The 22,035-nt window shown below is 56.6% G+C and overlaps 1 protein-coding gene across 1 annotated transcript; it reads right to left on the bottom strand.

The window, feature by feature from the left end:
* Positions 1 to 1,104: 1,104 nt before the first annotated feature.
* CHRNB4 (cholinergic receptor nicotinic beta 4 subunit) lies at positions 1,105 to 10,236 on the bottom strand. The gene is made up of 6 exons (XM_024561835.3): positions 10,123 to 10,236; positions 7,106 to 7,254; positions 5,021 to 5,065; positions 4,811 to 4,920; positions 3,141 to 4,131; positions 1,105 to 1,888 (listed from the first exon to the last, which is right to left on the bottom strand). Exons 1-6 carry the CDS (start codon positions 10,175 to 10,177, stop codon positions 1,748 to 1,750), a joined length of 1,491 nt encoding a protein of 496 aa, XP_024417603.2. The 5' UTR covers positions 10,178 to 10,236; the 3' UTR covers positions 1,105 to 1,747.
* Positions 10,237 to 22,035: the final 11,799 nt, after the last annotated feature.

The following is a 22,035-nucleotide window of genomic DNA, read 5'->3' as shown; positions in this document are numbered from 1 at the left end:
GGTTGGGGGAACTGTGCCGGGTCTGGTGTCAGGGTGAGCTTGCGCTGGCCTATCAGAGGAGGGCTGCCTGTAAGGGGCGGAGGGCTGGTGGGGAGGTGGGACCAGGGCACGGCTCCGCCCCGCGGGTCTTGAGTGGGGCTGAGGGCGGCGGAGCGCGGTGCCACGTCTGAGTCCATTCTGGCGCGTCCCGCGTGTGTTCCCGCCTCTGGCCGCTGGTCCACCTCAGAGCCTCTGACACACTTCAGGACGAGACCTCATGACTTTGACGCGATGAAGTAATTGTTAAATATTTTAGGCGCGATCATGGTATTTGCTTTTTGAGAGTGGGGGAGGAGGAAATTGGAGTCAGCTGAGACAATATCCACCAGGAACTAGTAATTGTTGCGGTTCCGTGAGGAAATGGGTTTTTTTTTAATTGATTTTTAGAGAAAGAGAAAGGGAGAGACAAACATCAATTTGCTGTTCCGCTTATTTATGCATTCATTGGTCGCTTCTTGCATGTGCCCTGACCAGATTGGAATCCACAACCCTGGCGTATGGGGGACGAGCTCTAACCAGTTAGCTACGGGCCAGGGCTTCAGAGGGCTCTTGAATGGACTCAACTACAGTGACAGAGAAAGATGAGTGGGGGCCGCGGCCGGGTGTGGAGGGGGCCACGACCATGAGGAGCAGCATGAGGGAGTTATTCGGGTGCGGATTTCATATGTTCTGATTAAAATGTATTCTCCCGGCCAAGAGGAGAATTTTTGTATAGAACTGCATAATTTAAAAAAATAGAATTAAAAAAAAGTTGTCATCCATTCCACAAGTATTTTGAGTGTGTATTATATGTCAGGCACTGCACAAAAGATGGCACACCGTATTTTGCCGTGTATAATGCGCATCCTTATTTTTCCCTCAATGATTTGGGCAAAATATTGCGTGTTATACACGGCAAAATGCGGTAGTGGCGGGGCCAGTCAGAGCAGCTGTGAGGGAGACACATCTGACCCAGGGGTGACACAAAGCAGAAGGGGCCTGGGCTGTGAGTGCGCAGGAGGACGGGGCTGTCGCTTCCAGGTGGAGAACCGGGGATGGCTTGAAGGAGTACCAGTAGTTCGCTCAACCAACATACGTTTATTGTGCCGAGCTCTGTCCTGGGCCCTGGGGATGCTGCAGTGAGCAGGAAGGACCATGTCCCCGCTCTCACAGAGCTCTCGCTCTAGTGGGTAGATGTGGACCATAAACAAGCCAGCAAATCAGAACCTGAGGAACTGAGGAGCCCTTGAGGAAGGTGGCGGGTTCCGTGCCCACGGTGGGGGGCGGGTGTTGGGTAGAAGGTGCTGTAAATGCACAGGCTGAGAGCTGGGGAGGATGCTGAAGTGTGTGAGGGATTGAAAGCCAGTGAGCCTGGGGGACCAGGGGGAGTGGAGGGAGGCAGAGTGTGAGGTAAGATGACTGGCACATAGTAGGCACTGCTGTTATGCCTGTCCTTATCCTGATGCAGGGAAGGAAGGGAGACTGGCCAGAACTAATCTGCCCCTGCAGCTGGGGTTTCCTGGGTTCCTGCGAGGCCCTGGCAGAGGCCAGTCCAGGCCCCTATCCTTGCCCTTCCCAGGCCGCGGCTGTTGGATGGGTTGACAGGTGATGGTGTCATATTCACGTACAGCCTCAGCAGCTGTGACCCGGTAGGAAGCAGCAAACTGCCCACTTGGCTGCTCACATCATCTCGCCCCACAACCAGGGACCCTGGGCCCTGCAGGGCAGCCTAGGACCCCCTAGACGGCGTGTGGGTCTGGAAGAGGGGAGGCAGGAAAAGGCCCACAGTGCCCAGCACGCACACAACCACGAACACCCACAGGAACAGCCGGTCCACCACCATGGCCACATATTTCCAGTCCTCCACGACCTGTGGGCAGACAAAGGCGGGTCACACAGGCGACGGCCGGGCTCCCCTGGCTCCCCCCTGCTCCCCAAGCTGGGGCCTCACTATCTTGCCAGGACTGTACTCAGAAGAAGAGCTTGCATCCTGTACCCTTTCTGTTACCAGTTCTCTTTTTTCCTTTTCACAGTGTAATTCTGGAGCATTTCCAGCCTGCTCTTCCTCTGTGTACTACCTAATGGACTCCAGGGCTTCCCTGGAGGATGGGCTTCGGAGAGAAATGGCAGAAAGGTAAGGGGGAGCAGATGCCCTATTTTCCCCACGCAGCTGGGAGCTAAGGGGGAGACACCTGCTTGGAGGCCCGGCTCTGGTAAGGTGTTAAGACGAGAACATTCACAAGCCAGCGACACTGTTCTGCCTGGTGTGGACATGTGTGTGATCACATCTTACAGTGACCATCACATTCAGTGTTCAGGGACAGACTTGTCCTCTCAAGTGTTACTTATTCAGAGAAGCCGATGTAGACAGCTATGCTCTGGCACCCACTGCGTTGTCCTATGAAGGTGAACGTGACCTCTTTTTAAACATCTGCACTTGGAGTCACCCTACAGGCTGATTTGCTCCCGTGGTGGCAATACTGTTTTCACTGATGTGTGTACTCCTGGGAGCTACAGTGTTTGTACGGCCCCTTGGTGTGGCTGACGATGGTGGGAGAAGTGCCCTCAGTGCCCTGGCCACCTGTGTCCCTAAAGGCCACAGAGGTCATTTCCAGCCCACTGACTCCTCCCGCTTCAGGCACCTGCATCTCTGTCTTCCCTGCTGGGGCTCCTCCAGCACCCAGGGTGCCCGCTGCACAGCTAGCTACTATAACCACAGGGCGGGGGTGGCTGGGGGGCCTACACCTGCCTCGCTCCTGGGGATGGCTCTGTGCCTTCTTCCCATGCACCCTCAGGAGGCCCTGGCAGTATGCTGCCCACCGACACCCAGGTGGCTTTCCTATCCTTGCTCGTGTCACTGTCCCTCCTTCCTCACCAGGCCAACATCCCTTCTCATGTAAACTGCCTCTGCCTTTTGGGACCCAGAACAAAGAGGAGCACTGGCCCTTCCTTTCTGTCTCCTGATGTGTGAAGCTGTCATAGAACTCATTTCCGCTTTGGATTCCTTATTCCAACAAAGAGTTTGCCAGCCCTTGGCCCACAGGAAGTAACAGTGGGAACTGGGGCACTGGCACCTGAGCTCCACCCACTGGGCAGTGGGCCTGGCTGGGCTGGCGACTTACGTTCTGGTCCTCATCGTCACTCTTCATGTGCTGGGCAATGAAGCTGACGCCTTCCAACGCCTCCTGCACGTCCTGCTGGAACCTCCCAGAAGGCCTCAGCCGGAAATCCCTGGGGGTCCTCACCAAGTCGGAGCCGGATGGGGACTTGGGAGTGTCAGAGGCAGGACTCACAAAGTACATGGAGCTCCCGTACAAGCTGGAGGAGCTGGCAGGGCCTGTGGCTGAGGTGGCAGTGGCAGTGGCCTCAGACTGGGGCGGGTGAGACTGTCTGGGCTGGGCGACCCTTGGGGGTTTGCTGTCAGGGCGCTTCATGAAGAGGTAGGCAGGCAGCTGGTGCAGGAAGCAGCGCCTGACCCAGGGCGCCATGGTGTGGGTGCTGGGTGAGCGGTGGTGCACGTTGAGCACGCACACGCTGGTGACGATGGAGAAGGTGACCAGCACCATGGTGAACATGAGGTACTTGCCGATGAGCGGCACGTCCAGGGAGGTGGGTGGCACAATCTTGGAGATGAGCAGCAGGAAGACGGTGAGCGCCAGCAGCACGGAGATGCACAGCGTCATCTTCTCGCCACAGTCGGATGGCAGGTAGAAGACGAGGATGGCCAGCGAGGTGATGAGCACACAGGGGATGATGACGTTGATGGTGTAGAAGAGGGGCTTGCGCCTGATGATGAAGTCGTATGTCACGTCCACGTAGCTTGGGTCCTGTGGGTTCACTGTCCTCCGCCCCGGGAGGGCCACTATGTCCCACTCGCCACTGGGGGTGAAGTCGTCCATGCTGGCCGTGGGTGACTTCAGCACCATGTCGATCTCTGTGTGGTCGTAGGTCCAGGAGCGGAATTTGAGGCTGCAGTTCTGCTGGTCGAAGGGGAAGTGCTTCACCTCGATCTTGCAGGTGCTTTTGCAGATGGCTGGGGGCAGCCACATGATGCTGCCATTGGCGTGGACCACCACATTGGTGTAGAGAGACACTTCGTAGGTCCCGTCGGCACTGGAGCGCAGCAGGGCCCGGGGAGCGGGGAGCAGCATGAAATCCCCATGCGAGGCCGGGCCTGTCGCTAGGACTCACCAAAGACCCTGCAGGATGACTCTCACTAGGCGCCCCCTACCCTGTGCCATGCCCTCCCTGGGAAGCCTGCTTCACTGGCAGCTAAAGGAAGGCCTCGCCCGAACTAGCTCACTAAGGCTGCACAGCAGTCCAGGGAGGTAGGTTTTGTTATTATCCCATTGTACGCCTGGGAAAACTGAGGCTCAGAGAAGTTAAGTCACTTCTCCCAGGTCAGGAAGCTGGTCGGCAGGACAACTGAGATTTGAACTCAGGTCTCTGTCGCTAGACCCCACGCTCACACTCATTCATGCTTCTGCTGGTGTAACTGCACCCCGGGATAGTGTAGCTCCCTCCACTACCAAAGATGTTTACACATAACAGAGCCCAGGCAGAGCACAGCTCTTGGGGTCAGGGTGCCGGTCCTGTGCCCAGCTGTGCTGGAGTGCGTCTCCGGGCTTCCAGGTCCCCATCTGCAGCTGAGCACACTGGCTCTGCTCATCTCTAACTCCCTTTCTGCCTTTCTGGCATCGCGGCCAGAATATCAGGGTGAGGCACACAGGGGGCCCAGGGCCGGACTCAGGACTGGCCCGGCCCTCACCGCCCCTGCCCTGCTGCCACTCACTTGTTGTAGAGCACGATGTCAGGCAGCCAGATGCGCTTTGCGGGGATCCGCAAGATGTTCACGCCCTCGTAGCGGGAGCTGTTCCAGGCCAGGCGGTTGTCAGTCCATTCCTGAGCAGGCAGGCAGGGTCTTGTCATGTGTAGGCCCAGCGCCACGACAGGCAGCTCTGCAGGAAAGGCCCCCTGGGCTGGGGACTCTCGAGATACTTACCTGCTTCAGCCAGACGTTGGTGGTCATGATCTGTTCTCTCTCATTCTGGGGAGGGAGAGAGGGTATCAGTTCACGGGGTGGGAGGAGCCCTCCCACGTAGAGCTGCATTATCATGTCATCACATAGAACACCCTGAGCCCTGGCCGGTGTGGCTCAGTGGATTGAGCACTGGCCTGTGAACCAAAGGGTCTCTGGTTCGATTCCCAGTCAGGGCAGTTGCCTGGGTTGCTGGTCAGGCTCCCAGTAGGGGTGCTCAAGAGGCAACCGCACATTGGTGTTTCTCTCCCTCTCTTTCTCCTTCTCTTCCCCTCTCTCTTAAAAAAAAAAAAAAGGACTCTGAGCTCCAGAGCCTGGTGGCCAACCACCGGCCCCGCCCTGCCTCTGTGGGACAGCTCAAAGGTGTGTCATGCCCAGTGAGTCTGAGAAGCAGCTCCAGCTCATCACCCAAACCCGGTCCTTCTCAGTGAATTGTGTCCCAGACGTGTGCAGTTTGTCTTCTCTATTCTCCATTGTTTTTCTGTCATTTGTCTAGATATTTTCCCCTAGCTTCCCCTCCTGGCCCTTCACCTTCTCTTCTGCTGTGACCGGTCTGTTACTAAATCCATCTCACTGCAGGCTTTTGATTCTCTGTCACTATCATTTTCATGAACAGTTATTAGTGGCTACTTTTTCAGAAAATTGATGTATTTTAAATTTATTTTTAATAGTGGTAAAACGTACATAACATAAAACTGACCACCTTAACGGTAGTTTTTTAAAAAGTTTGTCTGACTAAGTCATCTGTTTGTCTTTTAACATTGTCTTGTTGTGGTTTTTTTCTCTTGGTCTTTCCTTCTTTTGTATTGTGTTATTGGGTGCCTGGCAAATTTTTATCTGACTTTAGAGTCAGGCATCGTTTACCAACAGGGATGCGCTCAGAGAAATGCTTGTTAGGCGATTTCATCGTCATCACAGAGTCACCCCCACACACCTGGGTGATACAGCCGGCCATGCACCTGGGCTATGCGGTCCAGCCTATTGCTCCTAGGTTGCCACCTGCAGAGCGCGTTACTGTACCGAATACTGTAGGCAGCGGTGATGCATTGTGATACGGCATTTTGACCCCTATAATGTACTAGGTGGTTGGAATTTTTCAGCTCCCTTATGACCTTGTGGGGCCACTTTCTTATATGCTGTCTGTGAGTAATTGAGACATTGTTACTCAGTGCACGGCTGTGTCTGTCTCTGCGGAGTGCTGGCTTTGGTTTTACGGCAGGCAGTTTGAGGAGGGGCCGTCACCTTAGTCCAGTGACAGCCGGTTGAAAGCAGGCTCAGTGTTTGTGAGGGCTGGTCTATTTCTGCTTCACTCTTAGGGGTGGTCCTTTCAAGGTCCTTTCAAAGCCCCTTCTCCGTGGTGAAGCTCAGCCCCCAGTGTGTGCCCACAGCCCTGTGGGAGTGCCAAGCATTCACTACCCCCCCTCCCCCCACCTCTTAGGCAGCACTTCCTGCTCAGCCCTTAGCCCTGATCCCATTCACCAATCACCAAACATGGGGAAGAGCACGGGACAGTTCAGGGTCAGCTCCTGGAGCCTGGTCCCTGGTCCCTCGGGTCCTGGCCAAGCTCTTCAAGACCTTCAAACAAAGTTTTTTTCAGAGGAGGGGGGCAGCTTTCCTAGTTGTTCTTATGGAAAAGTGAGTCTGCAACAAGCTACTCTGCCAACACTGAGAGTAGAAAACTTTCATTTGTCTTTAAAAAAATATTTTAAATTCGAGGTATCATTCCCTTACAGTGAAATGCAGAGATCTTCCGTGTAGTTTTGTCAGTTTAAACAAATGTATTACCCACGTAACAAGGCTCCTTTTGAGATGTAGAACATTTCTGTCACCCAGAGAGTTCTCTTGCGCCTCAGTGCAATCCCTCACTCCCCTTCACCGTTAATGTTCGCACTTGGTCAGTTGGAGAGTCAGGGACCTCATCCCCAAGTCCCGTCAATGTCAGAGGGAAAGCCCAGCCTCCCGGCTCCGGCCCTGCACGCTGAGTGGCCACCCCTTTCCCCAAGCCGTGGCCAGGGCACTGACAGCCCCAGCCTTCCTCCCTGCACGCACCACGCTGATGAGTTGCGCCAGGGAGAGCTGCAGCTGGATGGAGATGAGCTGAGAGGAGTTGGTGGCTGGGCGGATCAGGTTGCTGTAGCGGGTTTTGTTCAGAAGGTCGTCCATGAGCTTCTCCTCAGCGTTGGCCACTCGGCAGTCCCCTGGGGACACACAGTCAGACCTGCTGGCCCCACTCCAATGACACCCACTGCGTGGAGTCCTGTGCTCCAAGGGCCAGCAGCACGGGGTCCTCGGAGACTCCCAATTCAACATCCAAGACAGAGCCCAGCTGCCCTCCCATGTCCCGACTCGCCCTCCTCCTGTCCCTCTTTCAGTGAGTGGCTCCCCACACTCTAGGCCTCTACTGGCCACCTCATTCCATCTACACCACCTTCCAAGTCCGTCTGTCCATCTCCCAGCTACAGTCATCCCTCACTGCCCTGTCTGGGCTCTGCAGGGAGAGAATGTGTCATGGGTGGGGTAGCACTTTGGAAAGAGGGACACTCAGAGGAAGGTCAAGGACACCCAGCGGGACAGTCCAGGAGTGGGGAAAGAGATAAGAATGTGCAGAGAAAGTGATGTGGGGGTCAGAGAGCAGGTGGCAGAGCATAGGGAATAAGGGAGGCTGAGGAGGTGGCAGTGCCAGGAGGGGTGGCCAGCTCACCAGGCCTGGGACTGAAGGGCCAGCTCACTGGTCATACCCAACTCCTCCCAGATGGAGGAGCCAGGGGGCTCACAGCAGGAGCAAGTGTGAAGCAGATTCTGGGTGGATGCTGGGTGGACCTCAGGCCACCCTGCCTGCTCCACGCTCTTCCCAAATTGCTGCCTATGTAGAGCACACACCACATTTAGCGCCTGCAGAAGATGCTCCCAGTGCACCTGTTCTTGCGCCCCTCCCCCCCACCGCCTTGGGCTGTCCAGACGGTCCGCTGTTGCTTGGCCTAGATTCTGAGGCCTGCCTCTCATACCCTGAACCCCTCTCAGATGGCAGCTGCTTGAATGCCCTGGAAGCCAGTCTGCAGCCCCAGGCGATAGCTGGGTCCCTCCCAGTGCCCCTCTTCAGTATATATATTTTGGCTGACTGGTCATTTTATAAAGAGGGGTATGACCTGCCCACGCCGACCTGGCATGTCTGGGATAGCTCTGGGGTCTGACTTTTCAGCTCCTGGCCCAAGCCCTGCAGTCCTGGGGCAGGTTGGACCCCACATCTCTGCAGCCCCAGGAGGCTTCTCCACCCCGGTTCCTGAGAGGCCAGGGCTGCTCTGCAGGCTTCTGGCTCGGAGCCCTCCTGGGGTGCTCCGCCTCTGGGTCTGTCCTGCCTGTCAGGCATTCAGCTGGCCCCACAGGAGCCTCCCCCATCATGAGGACCAGTTGTGGGCTCCTGAAGTGTGGGCTCCAAAAGCCTTAGATCATTTACCCCAACTTTGTTTCTCAGCTGGAGAAACCGACTAAAGAGGGGAGGCATTGCTCCAGAGTCCCCAGCAAGGCAGAGGCGGAGCCAGCTCTAGGGGCCTTTCAGATCCAGGCCCCCAGCTGCCCCTGGGCCTTGTTTCCCGCTCTGCTAGCTCCCTGGAAGGAAGCTGCCCCTGCAGGCCTGTGTCTGGACTTGTATGTGAGTGTGGGGGCTGATGGGGTCTGGAATGCCCTCCCCCCAAAAAAAGAGAGCTCAGCACAATACACGTTTAGACTTTCCAATCTGCTTCTTTGTGCGCTGTGAGGACTGCCGGTTCCCCTCACCCTAAGATGACAGGGTGGCCCAGAACCAGCAGAAGCTTCTGGGGCAGACACTGTGAAACCTAGAGCCGGCCACCAGGGGTCAGTCATGCCCCGTTGTCTGATGGGGAGTGGGCCAACTGCCCCGTGTCTGGGTAGGCCTTCCTTGGGAATGTCTGCCCCCGAGCAGACTGGGGTTAATACTCCAGGACCACAGCCAGTGTGAGCGCGCGTTCATTCCAAAGGGCATTGGTGGTCTGAAAATCTGTGTTGGGAAAATGGGAAGATAAACCCTAACTACAGAAGGGAGCGGTCGCAGAATCTTCTTGGCAAGTCAGCACTGAGGAGGGGGCATGTCTTAAACTGAGTCTGATAACAAGAGACCTGCATCTGTTAAAAGGTAGGTATGGGTTTTTTAAAAAGTTGGAGGGTTTTACCAGCTACAAAAAGCTCACCTTTATGATCAGCAGCCTCTCCCCTCATGTGTGAGAATCACCTGTATGCCAGGTAAACACAGATCTGGACTACGTTTCCAGACAGTCTGCTCTGGAAGCCAGGACCCTGAGCTGGGGGATTCTGTTGCCCGCAGCCTCGCCCCGATGGCGCTTCACAAACACTGGGACTGACTCACACCTCCCCGGGGATTATCACTCCACAGAACAGACAGGGAAACTGAGGTCCAGAGGAAAGCAAGTGGTGCCGGAGCCACGACCCACACCGGGTGCCTTCTCTGCTTCCCTGTGCTGCCTCCAATGGCCCCCTGCTGTGTCTCTGTCCTGGGAAGATAGGAGCCTGATGCTCCAGACTCACCAGGGCTCAGAGGATAATGTTGGGCCACGGAGTAGGAGCTGAAAGGGTCCTTGGCGCTCAGGTGGGGAAACTGAAGCCTGGAGACTCAGGACTCTGCCTGGAAAGGCTGAGCGGTGTCCCTCCTGGGTGTCAGGACCTGCAGATTCCTGCCTGGCCCTTAGCCAAGCTGGCTGTCCAGGCCCGCCTGGGGTGGGCGGCCAGCGGCGGTGGTGTTTCCTAGCAGATCCCCCCAAAACGCACACATGCCCGGGCTGGTGGGCTGGGCCACCCCCTCCCACCGTGGCCGAGCGGCGGGCTTGCTCCGAGAGTCCACGCGCGCAGGGATGAACCTGGGCGACCCGGAGCCGGTGTCTGCAGGTGTCCGTAGCCCCCCTTTGAGAGCCCCGACCCGTCGCCTCAGGACACAGGCCACGTGGCCAGGACACCCTCGGCCACACCCCTCCCACCTGTGGCTGGTCTAGGGCTCTGGACCCGGCGCGCCCTCCCTCCTTCCCCGCAGAACTCACCGCGGCCGCAAAGGGCAGCCAGGGAGAAAAGGACCAGGGGGTGTGCGCCCCTCATGGCGGGAGGGCTCTGGAGGCGGCACGCGGGCTGGTGGAGGACCGCTGGGCGCGTGTGGCTGACAGCCAGTGACAGGGCAGGTGTGGCCTGGGCGGATGAGGCGCTGCGGGCGCTAGGACCCAACGGGATCCTGCCCAGCCGCCTAGGCTAGGCTGTGGCTCCACCCAGTCAGGGCGGGGGGCGGGGCCTGCGCTTCTGGACCCACCTGGAGGGTGGTCGCCCACGGCGCCTGCGAACTTACTTCTCAGGTGGCAGGACAGTGCCTGTGTCTTCCGTACACTGGGGAGACTGAGGCCCGTGTGTGCGGCCACCGGGGTGGGGCGCTTCGGACAAGGGTGGCACCTGGGAGGGTGCAATTCGAGGGGGGAGAGTTGGGGCTGAAAATGTAAATCGGTCCCTTTAAGAATGCCATTCTGAAGCTCCTTGGAAATACAGGAGAGTGGAGATTCAGGGGGAACAGCACCGTTGTGCAAAATAAAAATATCGTAAGCATATTTTATGCCGCCGGTATTTTATCGCTACATGACAATGTTTTATCAGTGGGGACTTGCTGCCTATGAGGTGTGCAGCTCCTCGGGAGTGAGGAAGTGGGTGGCGGCTGCACTAACCACGGCGGGGGTGCACTTTATAATGCTCAATTTTATGTTGTGTGAATTTCACCTCCATAGAAACAAAAAAAAATGTTTCTATTATTTTAAACATGGTCAGCTGGGATAAGGTGCTTGGCTCTGACACAGTGGGGAGCCACAGGGGGTCTGGGGGTGATTGAATAATTTAGCTCATATTCGTACTTTTGAAATACATCACTGGAGACTGCAGGCTTGGAGGTGGAGTGGCCAGGCCTGGCTGGGGTGGAAGGCTGGGGCAGTAACCCAGGGGAGCAGAAGGAGGGGGCAAGAGAAGGCTGTGAGGATGGGAGGAACTCCCTTTGCTAGATGTCTCCCTGAGCTCCTGCCAGGATGCTCCCTCTTCCTCCAGGAAGTCTTCCCGCTTGTGAGAGACTTGTCTCTTGGCAGAATTGTTTGTTGCAAGGGTCACTCTGCCCCCTAGCAGCCTGAACAGGCTCCAGGACAGGGCGGGCTCTTGATCCTCGTTTCTCCGGCAGGTGGGGAGGCAGCCACAGTGTGCCGGCCTCTACTAGGTGCTACAGTATATACTTCGTAATTCATTATCAGTTTGTCCTCACAAGAATTTATGGCCCCCACTTTATAGTAGAGAAAACTGAAGGGGAGGGAGGTCGGTGGAGCTGCTGTTTCCATCTCTGTCTGGCCTCTGTTGGGTCCCAATGGCGCTTGCTCCCTGACCCCGCTGCTCTCTGCTCCTTCTCCTGCACCTGCTCCCTCTGCTGCGGGCGCAGCCAGCTCCCCAAGTGCTCATCAGTGTCGGGGCGCACAGCAGCTGAGGCCCCGGAGCCAGTGGCCCTGGTGGCTCTGCAGCTGGGGCTCGGGAACCTGGGTCAGGGCTGACTCAGGCCGGAGACCTTGGAGTGCAGACCTGAGGGGTTTCAGACAAAGGACAGCCGGTCCCCTCTGCTGCGGTGGGCCCCCCACCCCCAGGCATCTCCGAGGCCTCGCCAGCCAGGTTGATGCTGTTTCAGTGCCCGCTGCTACCGCGTCGCCTTGCTCAGTCATCGTCTGTCACACAGCAGGCTGGAAGGGGTTTTCTCTGTGGGCTCTCCCTCTGTGGGCTCCGTGGCTCTCAAAGTGTAGGCGGCAGTTAAGGAGGCGAGGCTGACAGACATGGGTTCCCATCTCTGCCCCTTAGGGCGAGATGACTTTGGACAAGCTCCTTCTCCTTTTCCTCCCTGTGCAGCTGCCCTGACCATTGACGAGGTCATGTGGGCAACCATGTGGCAGTTGCAGCTGTGGCACGGGGAGTGGGCAGGGGGAGGTGCAAGAGTGTTTGTTATATCGACTTGGGTTCAAATCCTACTTTGGCCATGTAGTGTCTGTGGATGGTAAGTTACCCACCTTCCTGAGCTGTGGTTTTTCATGTGTAAAAAGATAGTAGATGGGACATTGCCCTCCCCTCTTTTTTCTCCCGTTTCCTCTATAGCAGAGAGGGATAGGCTTAATAGGATCCTTCCATGGAGTAATTCTGATTTGTACTTCTTCGATCATCAGAGCCATGACAAAGGGCATTGGTTTATGCCTTAGGTTCTGAGGTGGGCAGCAAATGAGGCTTTTCTACCCCCTGGTTTAACTTGAGAATGTCTGCCGCATTCTGTCCTGAGCGGCCCTTCCACCCTTCCAGCTTGTCAGAGGGACCTGGGCGTTCAGGGCTGTGCTCTAGCATCACCTCCAGGAAGCCCACCCTGACTTCTCCAGTCTTCACAGTCTCAGCTCTTAAAAGACTTCCTTAGTCAGTATGTAGTTTTTTTTGTATCTCGCTCTGCCTGGCCCCTCTGGTGACCCTTGGCATCTGGGCAAAGGCTGTTGATCTGGTGGGAAAGCTGAGTCAGGTGCCTTGGAGCCTATTTCTCCAGGACCCTGGGGGTGAGGCGGCAGAGCCAGCGCCGCTGGCTGTCCTCTGCCCAGTCCTGCCCCCACTGGGCTTATCTTCCACAGTCATTCCTTTGCTCACCCCGACCCATAACCCGCATATGCCCTCTGTTTGCAGGTCTAGCTTCTTTAGACGCCACACATCCCTGATCTCACACAGCCCTGTGTCTGCCTCACTGACCTCGCTGAGCCCATTGTAACCGACTCAGAGCTCAGAGTTCCTCCGTGCTCTCTGCATCTTCTGTTTCTCAGCTTTGACCTTGGCTAAACCTGAGGTTGGCGCATCCCAGGAAAGAAGGTGCCAGGTGGGTCCTCGCCTGTCGTTGGCAAGAGGTTCATCCTGAACAGGTGAATCTCAGGGCCCAAGTACCCGCTCTTTGCTCCTTTTCAGCAGGTCTCAAACGTGGTGGCAAGTCACTGGGGACTCTGAGGAAATGCAGATGGTGACATCAGGGCCCAGGGGGTCCCAGCTTCTACTTTCTGACGTGGGTACTGCTGGTTCCCTGCCACACTTTGCAGTGCCGTGGGGGCGGGAGTGGATGAGGGGACAGAGAGGAGATAAATGGGGGGCCTTGGGCCTGGGTGGCTGTGGTGTCTGTGCCTTCTTTGGGGGGAAAGCTGCCCATCCCCCGATTTATTCCAGCCTGTCCTTGTCTTTCCCTTCTACTCTCGTGAATTGTCATTGGAAACCTCTCGGAATCTCTCTCCCACCAACAGTGTGCGGAGAGTTAGCTGAGCGCCAGGACATCTGCACCCTTACCCTGCCCCGGGGAGTCTGCCCGACAGTCAGGACCCCCGGGTGCTGGCAGACACGCTCCCTCCCGCCCCCCACAGCCCCGCATTTAAGGAGCCACGCTAGCGTGGGGGGCCAGGGACTGGAGGTTCTGCGAGCTGGTGGCCAACCTGCGGGGACAGCTGAGGAACGGCTCCTTCTACCTCCTATACCTTCTGGCCTAGCCCACAGGGCGCAGGGGGAATGAAGTCAGAGGGATGGCCTCCTGCTAATGGGCCTTTCAAGACCGGTGGGCGGGGGACACAGAGGCTGAGCTTAGCAGCAAGGCCAGGAACCTGCGGACTGGAGGCCTTTGCCTTTGGTGCATTGTAAACACGCTCTAGGGGGGCATCAGAGTCGGGGAGCACCGTGTCCCTGACCAGGGACGAATTTATAATACCTCGAGTGAGTTTATAAGTTCCAATCAAGATCCCAAAGGAATTGTTTTGGGGGAGGAAAGTGGCAGTGAACTTGATAAATTCATTGTAAGCATCCTCAGTGAATGGCAGAGAATAGCCAAATACCGCACGAAAAGAAGAATAACATAGGGGCTGATCCTCATCAGAGAAGCAGCAAGTGGTGTAATGGAAATACAGAAATCCCCGCCCACTCAATGTTTAGAGTTTGACAAACATGGCCTTTCAAAGCGGGCAGGAAATGAATAAATGGGGCCGAGAAAAGTAAGGATTTCATCTTTCCCAAACCACATACGAACATAAATTCCAAATGAGGTCAGAGTTAAAATGTAATAAATAATGCAAAGAGATGATGACCCAGAGGAAAATATGGATATCCTGCCCACAAGGAGGAGTTCTCTCTAGGTTTAACACCAGCGCAGACGCCGATTGAAAATGTGGCAGCACAAACATTCGTACGTGAAAAACTTATAAACTCAAGTGACGAGCCAATGATAAATTAGGAGAATTCAGCATGCATCTGAGGAAGGGTTGCTGCTGTTTCAAATACACGGGAAAAAGACATCCGCACAGCAGTAACGGGCTCACAGACGAGTGATTTAAAAATAAGGACAAACAAGCAGGAAACATTTGAAACCACTGGTAACAACAATAGTAATAAATGAAACCGAAACCCGTTTTGCTGAGCCAGCTCAGATCAGAAGGATATTTTTATTGTTTTTTAAATCAGCATCCAAGACTGTTTTCATTGATTTTAGAAAAAGAGAAAAGGAGAGGGAGAGAGAGAGAAATAGCGATCAGTTGCCCAGCCCAGCCACCACCACAGGCGCCCTACCAGGACGAACCACAACCCTTTGGCTTATTGGGAGGACACTCCAACCATTGGGCAACCCGGCCAGGACCAGAGAATATTTTAAAAATGACAGCGGACAGGCGTGCGTTTGGATACACAGACCCTCACGTGCTGCTGCTGCTGGGCTGGAATTGGTACAACTGCTTAGTAGGGAAAAAGCATAAAAACTTCCCAAGTGTTTGCACCAGGAATTCCAAAAACTGGTCCTGCAGACAGAATCCAACCCGCACTCCAAAAATGTTGATCTGCACGTGTCACAGTGGCGGTCGTGCCAGGGGAATAGGAACTGCTTGCTTGCTCCCGGAGCCAAGAGTCAACACCTCTGTCCCAGTCTCCCCACAGCCCCCCACCCAGGCTCCCAGGACCCAGGCCCTGGGCGTCCCTCTCCAGTGCGGGTCCCCAGCCATTTCTGGCGGTGGTCCTCACAGCGCCCCCTGGCAGCACGCAGGGCGGGGCCGGATTCGCAGGTAGCTGGTGAGCTTTATAACTTGGACCTTGTTACTTGGACCTTGTTTCTTGGTCCTGGTGTCCAGAAGGAATGGAAAGCATCTCCCATCTCCCTAGGAACGCCCTTTCATGTCTATTTCCTATTGCTCTTGGGCCCTCAAAGCCCCATGTAGTCTGTCCCGCCCCTCACCGTTTACATACACACAGGGATGCACACGCAGGGGCAGGCCACAGCTCTCTGGCTAGAAGCTTCTCCAAGGTTCTTTCCACCCTGATGAGGTCGCCTGCCCCTCATATGGGACTCCACCTGTGCCTCATTAATCACGGCCCTGCTGCCTCCAGCCCCTCTTCTCCCCCCACCTGCTCCCTGCATAGCCAGAGTGACCTTCCGAAGGCACGGATCTGAGCGTGGTGCTTCCCTGCTTGAGCTCCCCAGCTGACCTTTAGAGCCAGCAGGAGGCACTCTGCGATCCTCAGCACAGCACAGCGGCGCCCAAGGCCTTTCGAGAGCTGTACTCTGCCTGTGTCCCGCAGCCTGGCCTCTCTGTGGTTTCTCGGTGAGCCCCGCTCTCCTGGATGCCTCCTCGTGGGTTTTCGTCCTTGCTGCCCCTCCGTTCCTAGATGGGTCTGAGCCATCTGTCTGGGGAGGGACAGCTCGGTCCCTGTGCGGTGCTTTCTCCCACGTGGACCATCAGAGTGCAGGACTCTTGTCTCCTCACTACCCGCCACGTCCAAGGTCACCTTGTCCAGAAAGCCTTTGCTGCCTGACTGTGAGGCTGACTTCAGTTCCCCCTCTGCCCTCCAGAGTCCCCTACATCCTGAGCTTTCTCCCAGACAAACAGCTGGGCTCTCTGCCTCCCCCGCCTCCCACCCTCACTGGGCCCAGGAGGGCTGGTGAGCAGCTGACCCTCATTCCAGCCTCCCTGCCTGGTAGCTGTGATCAGATCGACTGCTGCGTTATCACAGGGCTTGTGTTGAAGTCACCTTTATTGTACTCAGTGACAGCCCCATGCGAAGCAGTGGTGTTGCTGGCCACTCGGACAGGCCAGAGAGAAGCCGGAAAGGGCTTCCTCTATGCGAAGAGGTGAATACAATACAATAAGTAGTTTTGAGAGAGACAGAGAGACCACATTCATGTTACTTTTATTACAGTTTATGGTTAAAATATTTCTATTGTTGTCAATCTCTTATTGTGTATACTTCACAAAGTAAACTTTATCCTAGCTATGTACATTTAGGGAAAAACATAGTGCATCCAGGCTTCTGTGCTATCTCCAGTTTCAGGCACCTATGGGGGGACAGGCGGGGGGACAGGCGGGGGACTGCTGTGTGTGACTGGCGTCGTGCCCCAGCTCCGACTCGCTGTGTGACCTTGAACATGTGGCCCTGGGTCTTTGGTTCTCTGTGTGGACTTGATCATCGCTGAGGACTGCTGCCTGTGTGTTTGAGTGCGGATGGGGCACAGCTCTAGGCACGCTTCTGGAAACATCTCTGGACACAGTCTGGACCTAGCACTTCCAGGCATAAGAGCGGTGGCTGCCTCCTACTAAGCGGGTCCCTCCCCAGGAGACCGCAGCCATCAGGCAGCCATCGCAGTGGAGGGGGGTGCCCTGGCTCAGCCCCCAGGAGCATCAGGTAGAGTGGGGACAACAGGGGTGGTTTTCCTCAGTCAGAAGCCTCAAGGCCGCCCAGGCTTTGCTCCCAGTGAGGGAGACGCAGGTCTGAGGCAGCGTGGGCACGGCCTGCCTGCCTGGTGGGGCTCCTGAATGCAGAGAACCAACAGGTGAGGGCAGTCTGCTCTCTGAACAGAGTCCACAGATAAATGCAGGGTTCCGGGAGCACCCTGAGTGCTGCACATACTTAATGCCTATCAGTGTCCACTGCAGCTGACACAGAGTGGCTCTCAGCGAGGGGCGTGTGCTGCGCCAGGGAGAAAATGAGGGTAATTGAAATTAACTTGGCTCCCGCCGTTTCTTCCTCCTTCTCCTAATCACCGGAAAATCTGCTGCTGGCTGGGCAGGAGGGCCCAAGGGCCAGTGCCCCCGGGAGTCCAGGGCTCAATTAAGCTGTGTCAAATTGGATTTCTGGCCATGAGTCCATGAGCTGCCAGATGGTATTAGGCCCAGGGCTGGGCAGATGGGTGCAGCAGCTAATTCAATCTGGCTTCCCAGAACCAAGGCGTGGAAGGCCTGAGCCATGGGCCTGGAGAGGGCGGGTCCTGTGGGGGGCTCGTGCCTCACACAGCCCGGCCCGGCCCGGCGAGTCCTGGGCCTGGCCCTGGCTCTGGCCAGCCAGCCAGGCACTGAGAACCCTGACCGCTGTGGTGGGTGGCAGTCTAGTGCCAGGGTGACAGACAACCGGACACCCGGGGTCCAGGCTCTGGTTCCTGCACAGGTGTCAGCTTCCCTAGCAGTGGATTTGATTCTCTCCCGAGCACGGGCGCGCGCACACACACACACACACATTCTCGCTTCTCTGCCTGTCATCATCGAGTAGCAAACACAAGAGACTGAAACAGGCAGACCCTCAGTTGCCTCCCCTGTTCCGTGGAGGTAACAGCACCGGCCTCAAAGGGCTGGGTGACAGTAACACGGGGTACCAAATGCTAAGGGCACATCACGGTCCTTGGCACTCGGTCCTTGGTAAGTGGCCCCTGTTGGTGTTGACGCTGCTCTTATTGCCGCAGAGAGGGGACAGGCACCAGAGCCTGTGTGGGAGTCTGAGGAGCGGGGCAACCCAGTGACAGATGGGGGGGTGAACGGTGCCTCCCAGAAGTGTGTGTCCGCTTTCCTCCCCTAAAACCTCCAAATGTGACCTTGTTCGGAAAAGGGGGGGCCTTGGTATCTGTGATTAAGAATCTCGTAGGTTATCTGGGTGGGTCCTAAATCCAATGACAAGTGACCTCAGGAGAAACAGGAGGGAAAGACACAGAGAGGACCCCATGACCCCAAGACGCAGGAGGTGTGAGGGGAACACTCGGGCGTCCCCCCTTCTGTCCTTTCCTCCCGTGTGTCTCCTTTGTCTTCACAGAGGGCACTCCCTGTGGTCACCAAAGGTGGGGGGTTTCTCCTGACATCTGAGATACCAACCAAGTGTCCTATAGCTCAGCTCAATTCTGACTCTTTCTACCTGGACACAGCGTAAGATCCCCAGGTTACGGGCTCAGTCCCACAGTCCCTCCTCTATTTGATTCCTTTGCCAGAGCTGCTCGGAGAACTCAGGGAGAATTCCCTTACATTAGCCAGGTTATTACAGGCTATGGTGAGGGACGCAGGTGAACGGCCAGGTCTAGGATGCATGCGTATCGGGTGAGGTCTGGGAGCATTGGAGATGAAATCTCTCCTTGACTCTCTCTGGGCTTCTACCTCTGTGTCAGTGGCAGGAGCTGGACCCAGCTAGTGATCTCCAGGCCTCCGACAGGGTGGGCCTTGGGGCTGGATGCTGGGGGCAGCTGGAGGCTCAGATCCTGGCCCACCATCGTCCTGAGCCCTGGTTCCGTAGCTTCCTGGCCTGCCCTGAACCCCGGCCAGACTCTAGAGGCTGGGTTTGTAAGGCTATCCCAGGGTGAGCCTCCTGGGGTGCCAGCTCTGGCCTCCCCAGGGTGAGGCTGAGGCAGGACGGGGCTGGGTGGTGGGGAGGCCTGAGGGGGTCGAGAGGGTCAGAGGCCAGGGCCAGAGTGGCCATGCAGTGGGATGGGAAGGTCCTCCTTGACAGCTCCTGGGCCCCCTGCCTCTCCCTGCCCCATACTCGTGGGCGCTGGGTGCTAGGGCCCTTCCGGGACCAGGGCTCAGCGTTGCCCATGTAAACAGGTGTGTCCGGCAGGAAAGTCAGACCCGAGTGTTTGCATCTCCTTTGTCTCCTTCTGTGACGAGGGCCAGCGGTCTGTGGGCTCTGGGCCTCCTGCAGGTTCCCGCATACTTAAGTGCGAGAGAGGTTGAGATGCGCAGGTAGAGAAGCTGAGGGCCCAAACAGATTGGTTTGAGGAAAGATGGGGCACCCCCTGTGGGGGGGGGGAAGATACTCTGGGAAACTGAGCAGGCCTTCCAGGTCCTGCCTCAGGTTTCAGAGGAAAGAGCAGCAGGGACTCAGGCATCTGCTGAAGGACGGGTCTGAGGAGGGGGTGTTGGGAGAAGAGCTGGAGCGTTCTTCCCTGTGGTGTGTGTGTGTGTGTGAACTGCCCCGCCTTGTCTCCGGGAGTCCTCCAGGGGGGCTGGCCACGCTTCAGCACCCCTGCAGCGGGTCGCGTGTCTTTTCCACAGTGATGCACCGGCCTGGTGATGTTCCATTTACTCTGGGACAGGCAGCTTTCCGGGCCCTCTAGTGCTCTATTAGCTAAATGGGGGCTTCCTGTTGGTGGGGCTGCCTTAGCCACTCTGCGGAGGGAGGCAGGCAGGTGCCTCAGGAACCGCTGTTGTGCCTCCCCCAGCCCTGAGCGGCGGCCCATTCCGGGAAGGGAGCTGAAACTGGGTGGTGAGCATCAGCGGCTCTGCTCTCGCCCTCCCAGACTCTGCCTCCCTCGGCTGGGCTCCTGGGTCATCTTGGGGGTCCCTTGAAGGCCCCTTGGCAGTGGCCACAGTTGTCACAGGCCGCTGTAACAGCTGCCCAGGTGACAGTGCCAGGATTCCAACCAGGGGAAGTCCTCCCGGGCCCAGGAAGGCCCAAACGTCCCTCCGTCGTCTGGAAGGTTCTGGCGATGGTGCAGCCACTCCAGGAGGGTGGGTGGCTGTGGGCCCCTGGCCACTCGGGGCCTCCTGGGGAGCAGGTCTGCTCAGCACGGCCCGCAGGGTGAGGGAGGTGTGGGTGTCCAGTCCCAAACTCCAGGGGCCTGCTCTCCCCATTCCTATCATGTCCTGTGGCTCTGACCCCTCCGTGAAATGGGGGCTGGACAGTCAGAGAGAGGGACGCCAAGGGCTTAACACGAGCCCCAGGCCTCGTGTGCACCCCCTCAGAGCACCTCACATGTCCTGGGATCCCAGGTGCATCTCTTCTTAAAGGCAACATTCCTGTTTCTGAGCCCCCTGTGTTGGGCAGCGCACACCTTGTCCTGAGGTCTGTGGAGAGGTGGAGGGGGTGGGGGGTGAGGGGAGGCAGCAGGAAGTGGTGGGGGGGGCAGATCCCCCCTGGGGCAGTGAGGGCCGGAGCTGGCCACCCGCTGTGGGGAGAGGAAGGGTAGGGAGGAGAGAAAATCATGAGTTAATGTCTCAAATCTTGCTCCTGTCAGTTATCTGTGTCTGGATGTCAGTGTGTCACTGGGTTATCCTTCTGCCTCACGATGCAGTGGCCTGGGCCATGGAGGGCAGGGAGGCCTTTAGAAAGAGCGAGTTCTGGTGGGTGGAGAGAGACGAGGGAGCTCTGGGAGCCTGTCTGCAGGGTGTGCTTCCCGGCTACAGACTCGCTGGGGCCCCTCCCTAATTGCTTTTCATCTTCGAAGCCTGTTAGCTGAAATGGGGCTTCACAAGGGCTCCCTGGCCATATGGCGCACCGCCTCCCTGGGTGCATCCAGGGCGGGGTGTGGGAAGCTCAGGGGTGACAGATGTGTTCGGTGACATTCAGGAAATTACAAAGACCTGCTTGCCGCTGGGCCTGGGGGTTCTGGTTTAGCAGATGCTCTGGGCACAGGAAGGGTCAGCGGTGGCACTGAGGACAAGTGTGCATTGGTGATCACAGGCAGGGTGTTCTGTGCTCTGGCTCCGGGCTCAGCTGTTACAGAGCAAGGCAGGGGGTGGCTCACGATAAATTATTACAGAAAGGATTCCTCCTTTCTGTCTCTGGAGGTTCCTTCCCCCACGCCCACCTGCTAGGTTCAAAATGCCCGCCGCCAGAGGAAAGACGTCTCTCAATGCCAGAGACTAGTGAAAAGGAAAGGAATTGTTTATTTAAAAGTTACACAGACTTGGAGTAATGGCTTAATGTCTTCAATAAGATACTAAAGTCCTCTAGAATACCCACAGATGCACAGTCCTTCCCTCTCCCTGTGCCCAGTCCGGGGTACTGTGTCTCAGGAAAAGAAGTAGAAGTCCGTGATTCAGGCTCCCGGCACCATCAGCTGTGTGGCTGCTGCGATCTCCAGTTAATCCAAAGCCATGCGGCACCTTCTCATGGCCCACCAGCAAGAGTCCTTTCTCCCCTTTCTTCCTGGCAAAGTCTCTCCTGCTGCCTCAGCCGCGTGGCAAAAAGAAGCACTCCAAAACCTCGTGGTCCTCTTCCTTTCCCTTCAGAACTGCATGGTCCTCTCTTTTCTTCACCAAAGCTGCCTGATCCTGGCCCTCTTCCTTTCCCTTCAGAACCTCGTGGTTCCCTCTATTTACTTCAGAACCGTGTGGCCCCCTATTTACTTCAGAGCAGCATGGTCTACCCCCTATTTACTTCGGAGCCGCATGGTCTACTCTTCTCTATGGCTGCCGGGCCTAGGTTTAAATCCCAGTGCCCATCTTCCTTTGCAGCCCCATTTCTGACTCCTCCTACAGTCAGTTACACCTGCCAGCATCCTTGTATTCTTCCAGCTTTACTGGGCTGCCATAGTAAGTCTGGGCAGGTGTGGCCCCATGGCATGGAGCCAATCATCTCCAAGCTCTCACACAGGCCCTGTAACCAGGGGGAGTTGCTTCCCAGTCCCATCTTGGGTGGAAGTCACTCCCATCCCCCTGGCTCAAAGCATGGCCACAGCTATTTAACATATCTATGAAACCAGTTAAAGGTTATAGATATGTTAAATGACCGTGCCAGCGGTTAGCTGCAAAGCTCTTGCTACCCAAAACAGCTCTGAATGGCCTTGTTCCATGTGTCCCATCCCCCCTGGCTCAGGCTTGTGGGGGTGAGGACATCCTACATACATTTTTCTAATATTTCCTGGATACCCCGAGTCCTGG

This window comes from Desmodus rotundus, chromosome 10 (assembly GCF_022682495.2).
Source record: "Desmodus rotundus isolate HL8 chromosome 10, HLdesRot8A.1, whole genome shotgun sequence".
NCBI classification, from domain to species: Eukaryota; Metazoa; Chordata; class Mammalia; order Chiroptera; family Phyllostomidae; genus Desmodus; species Desmodus rotundus.
This window is presented reverse-complemented; position numbering and strand designations above follow the sequence as displayed.

What these genes read in the sequence shown, in the direction of transcription:
- CHRNB4 (XM_024561835.3), bottom strand. Translation starts at nt 10,177, where the DNA reads ATGAGGGGCGCACACCCCCTGGTCCTTTTCTCCCTGGCTGCCCTTTGC. An exon ending in GGCTGCCCTTTGCGGCCGCG is followed by an intron (nt 7,255 to 10,122) that starts GTGAGTTCTGCG and finishes GTGTGTCCCCAG; the next exon opens with GGGACTGCCGAGTGGCCAAC. An exon ending in GACATCGTGCTCTACAACAA is followed by an intron (nt 4,132 to 4,810) that starts GTGAGTGGCAGC and finishes GCTGCGCTCCAG; the next exon opens with TGCCGACGGGACCTACGAAG.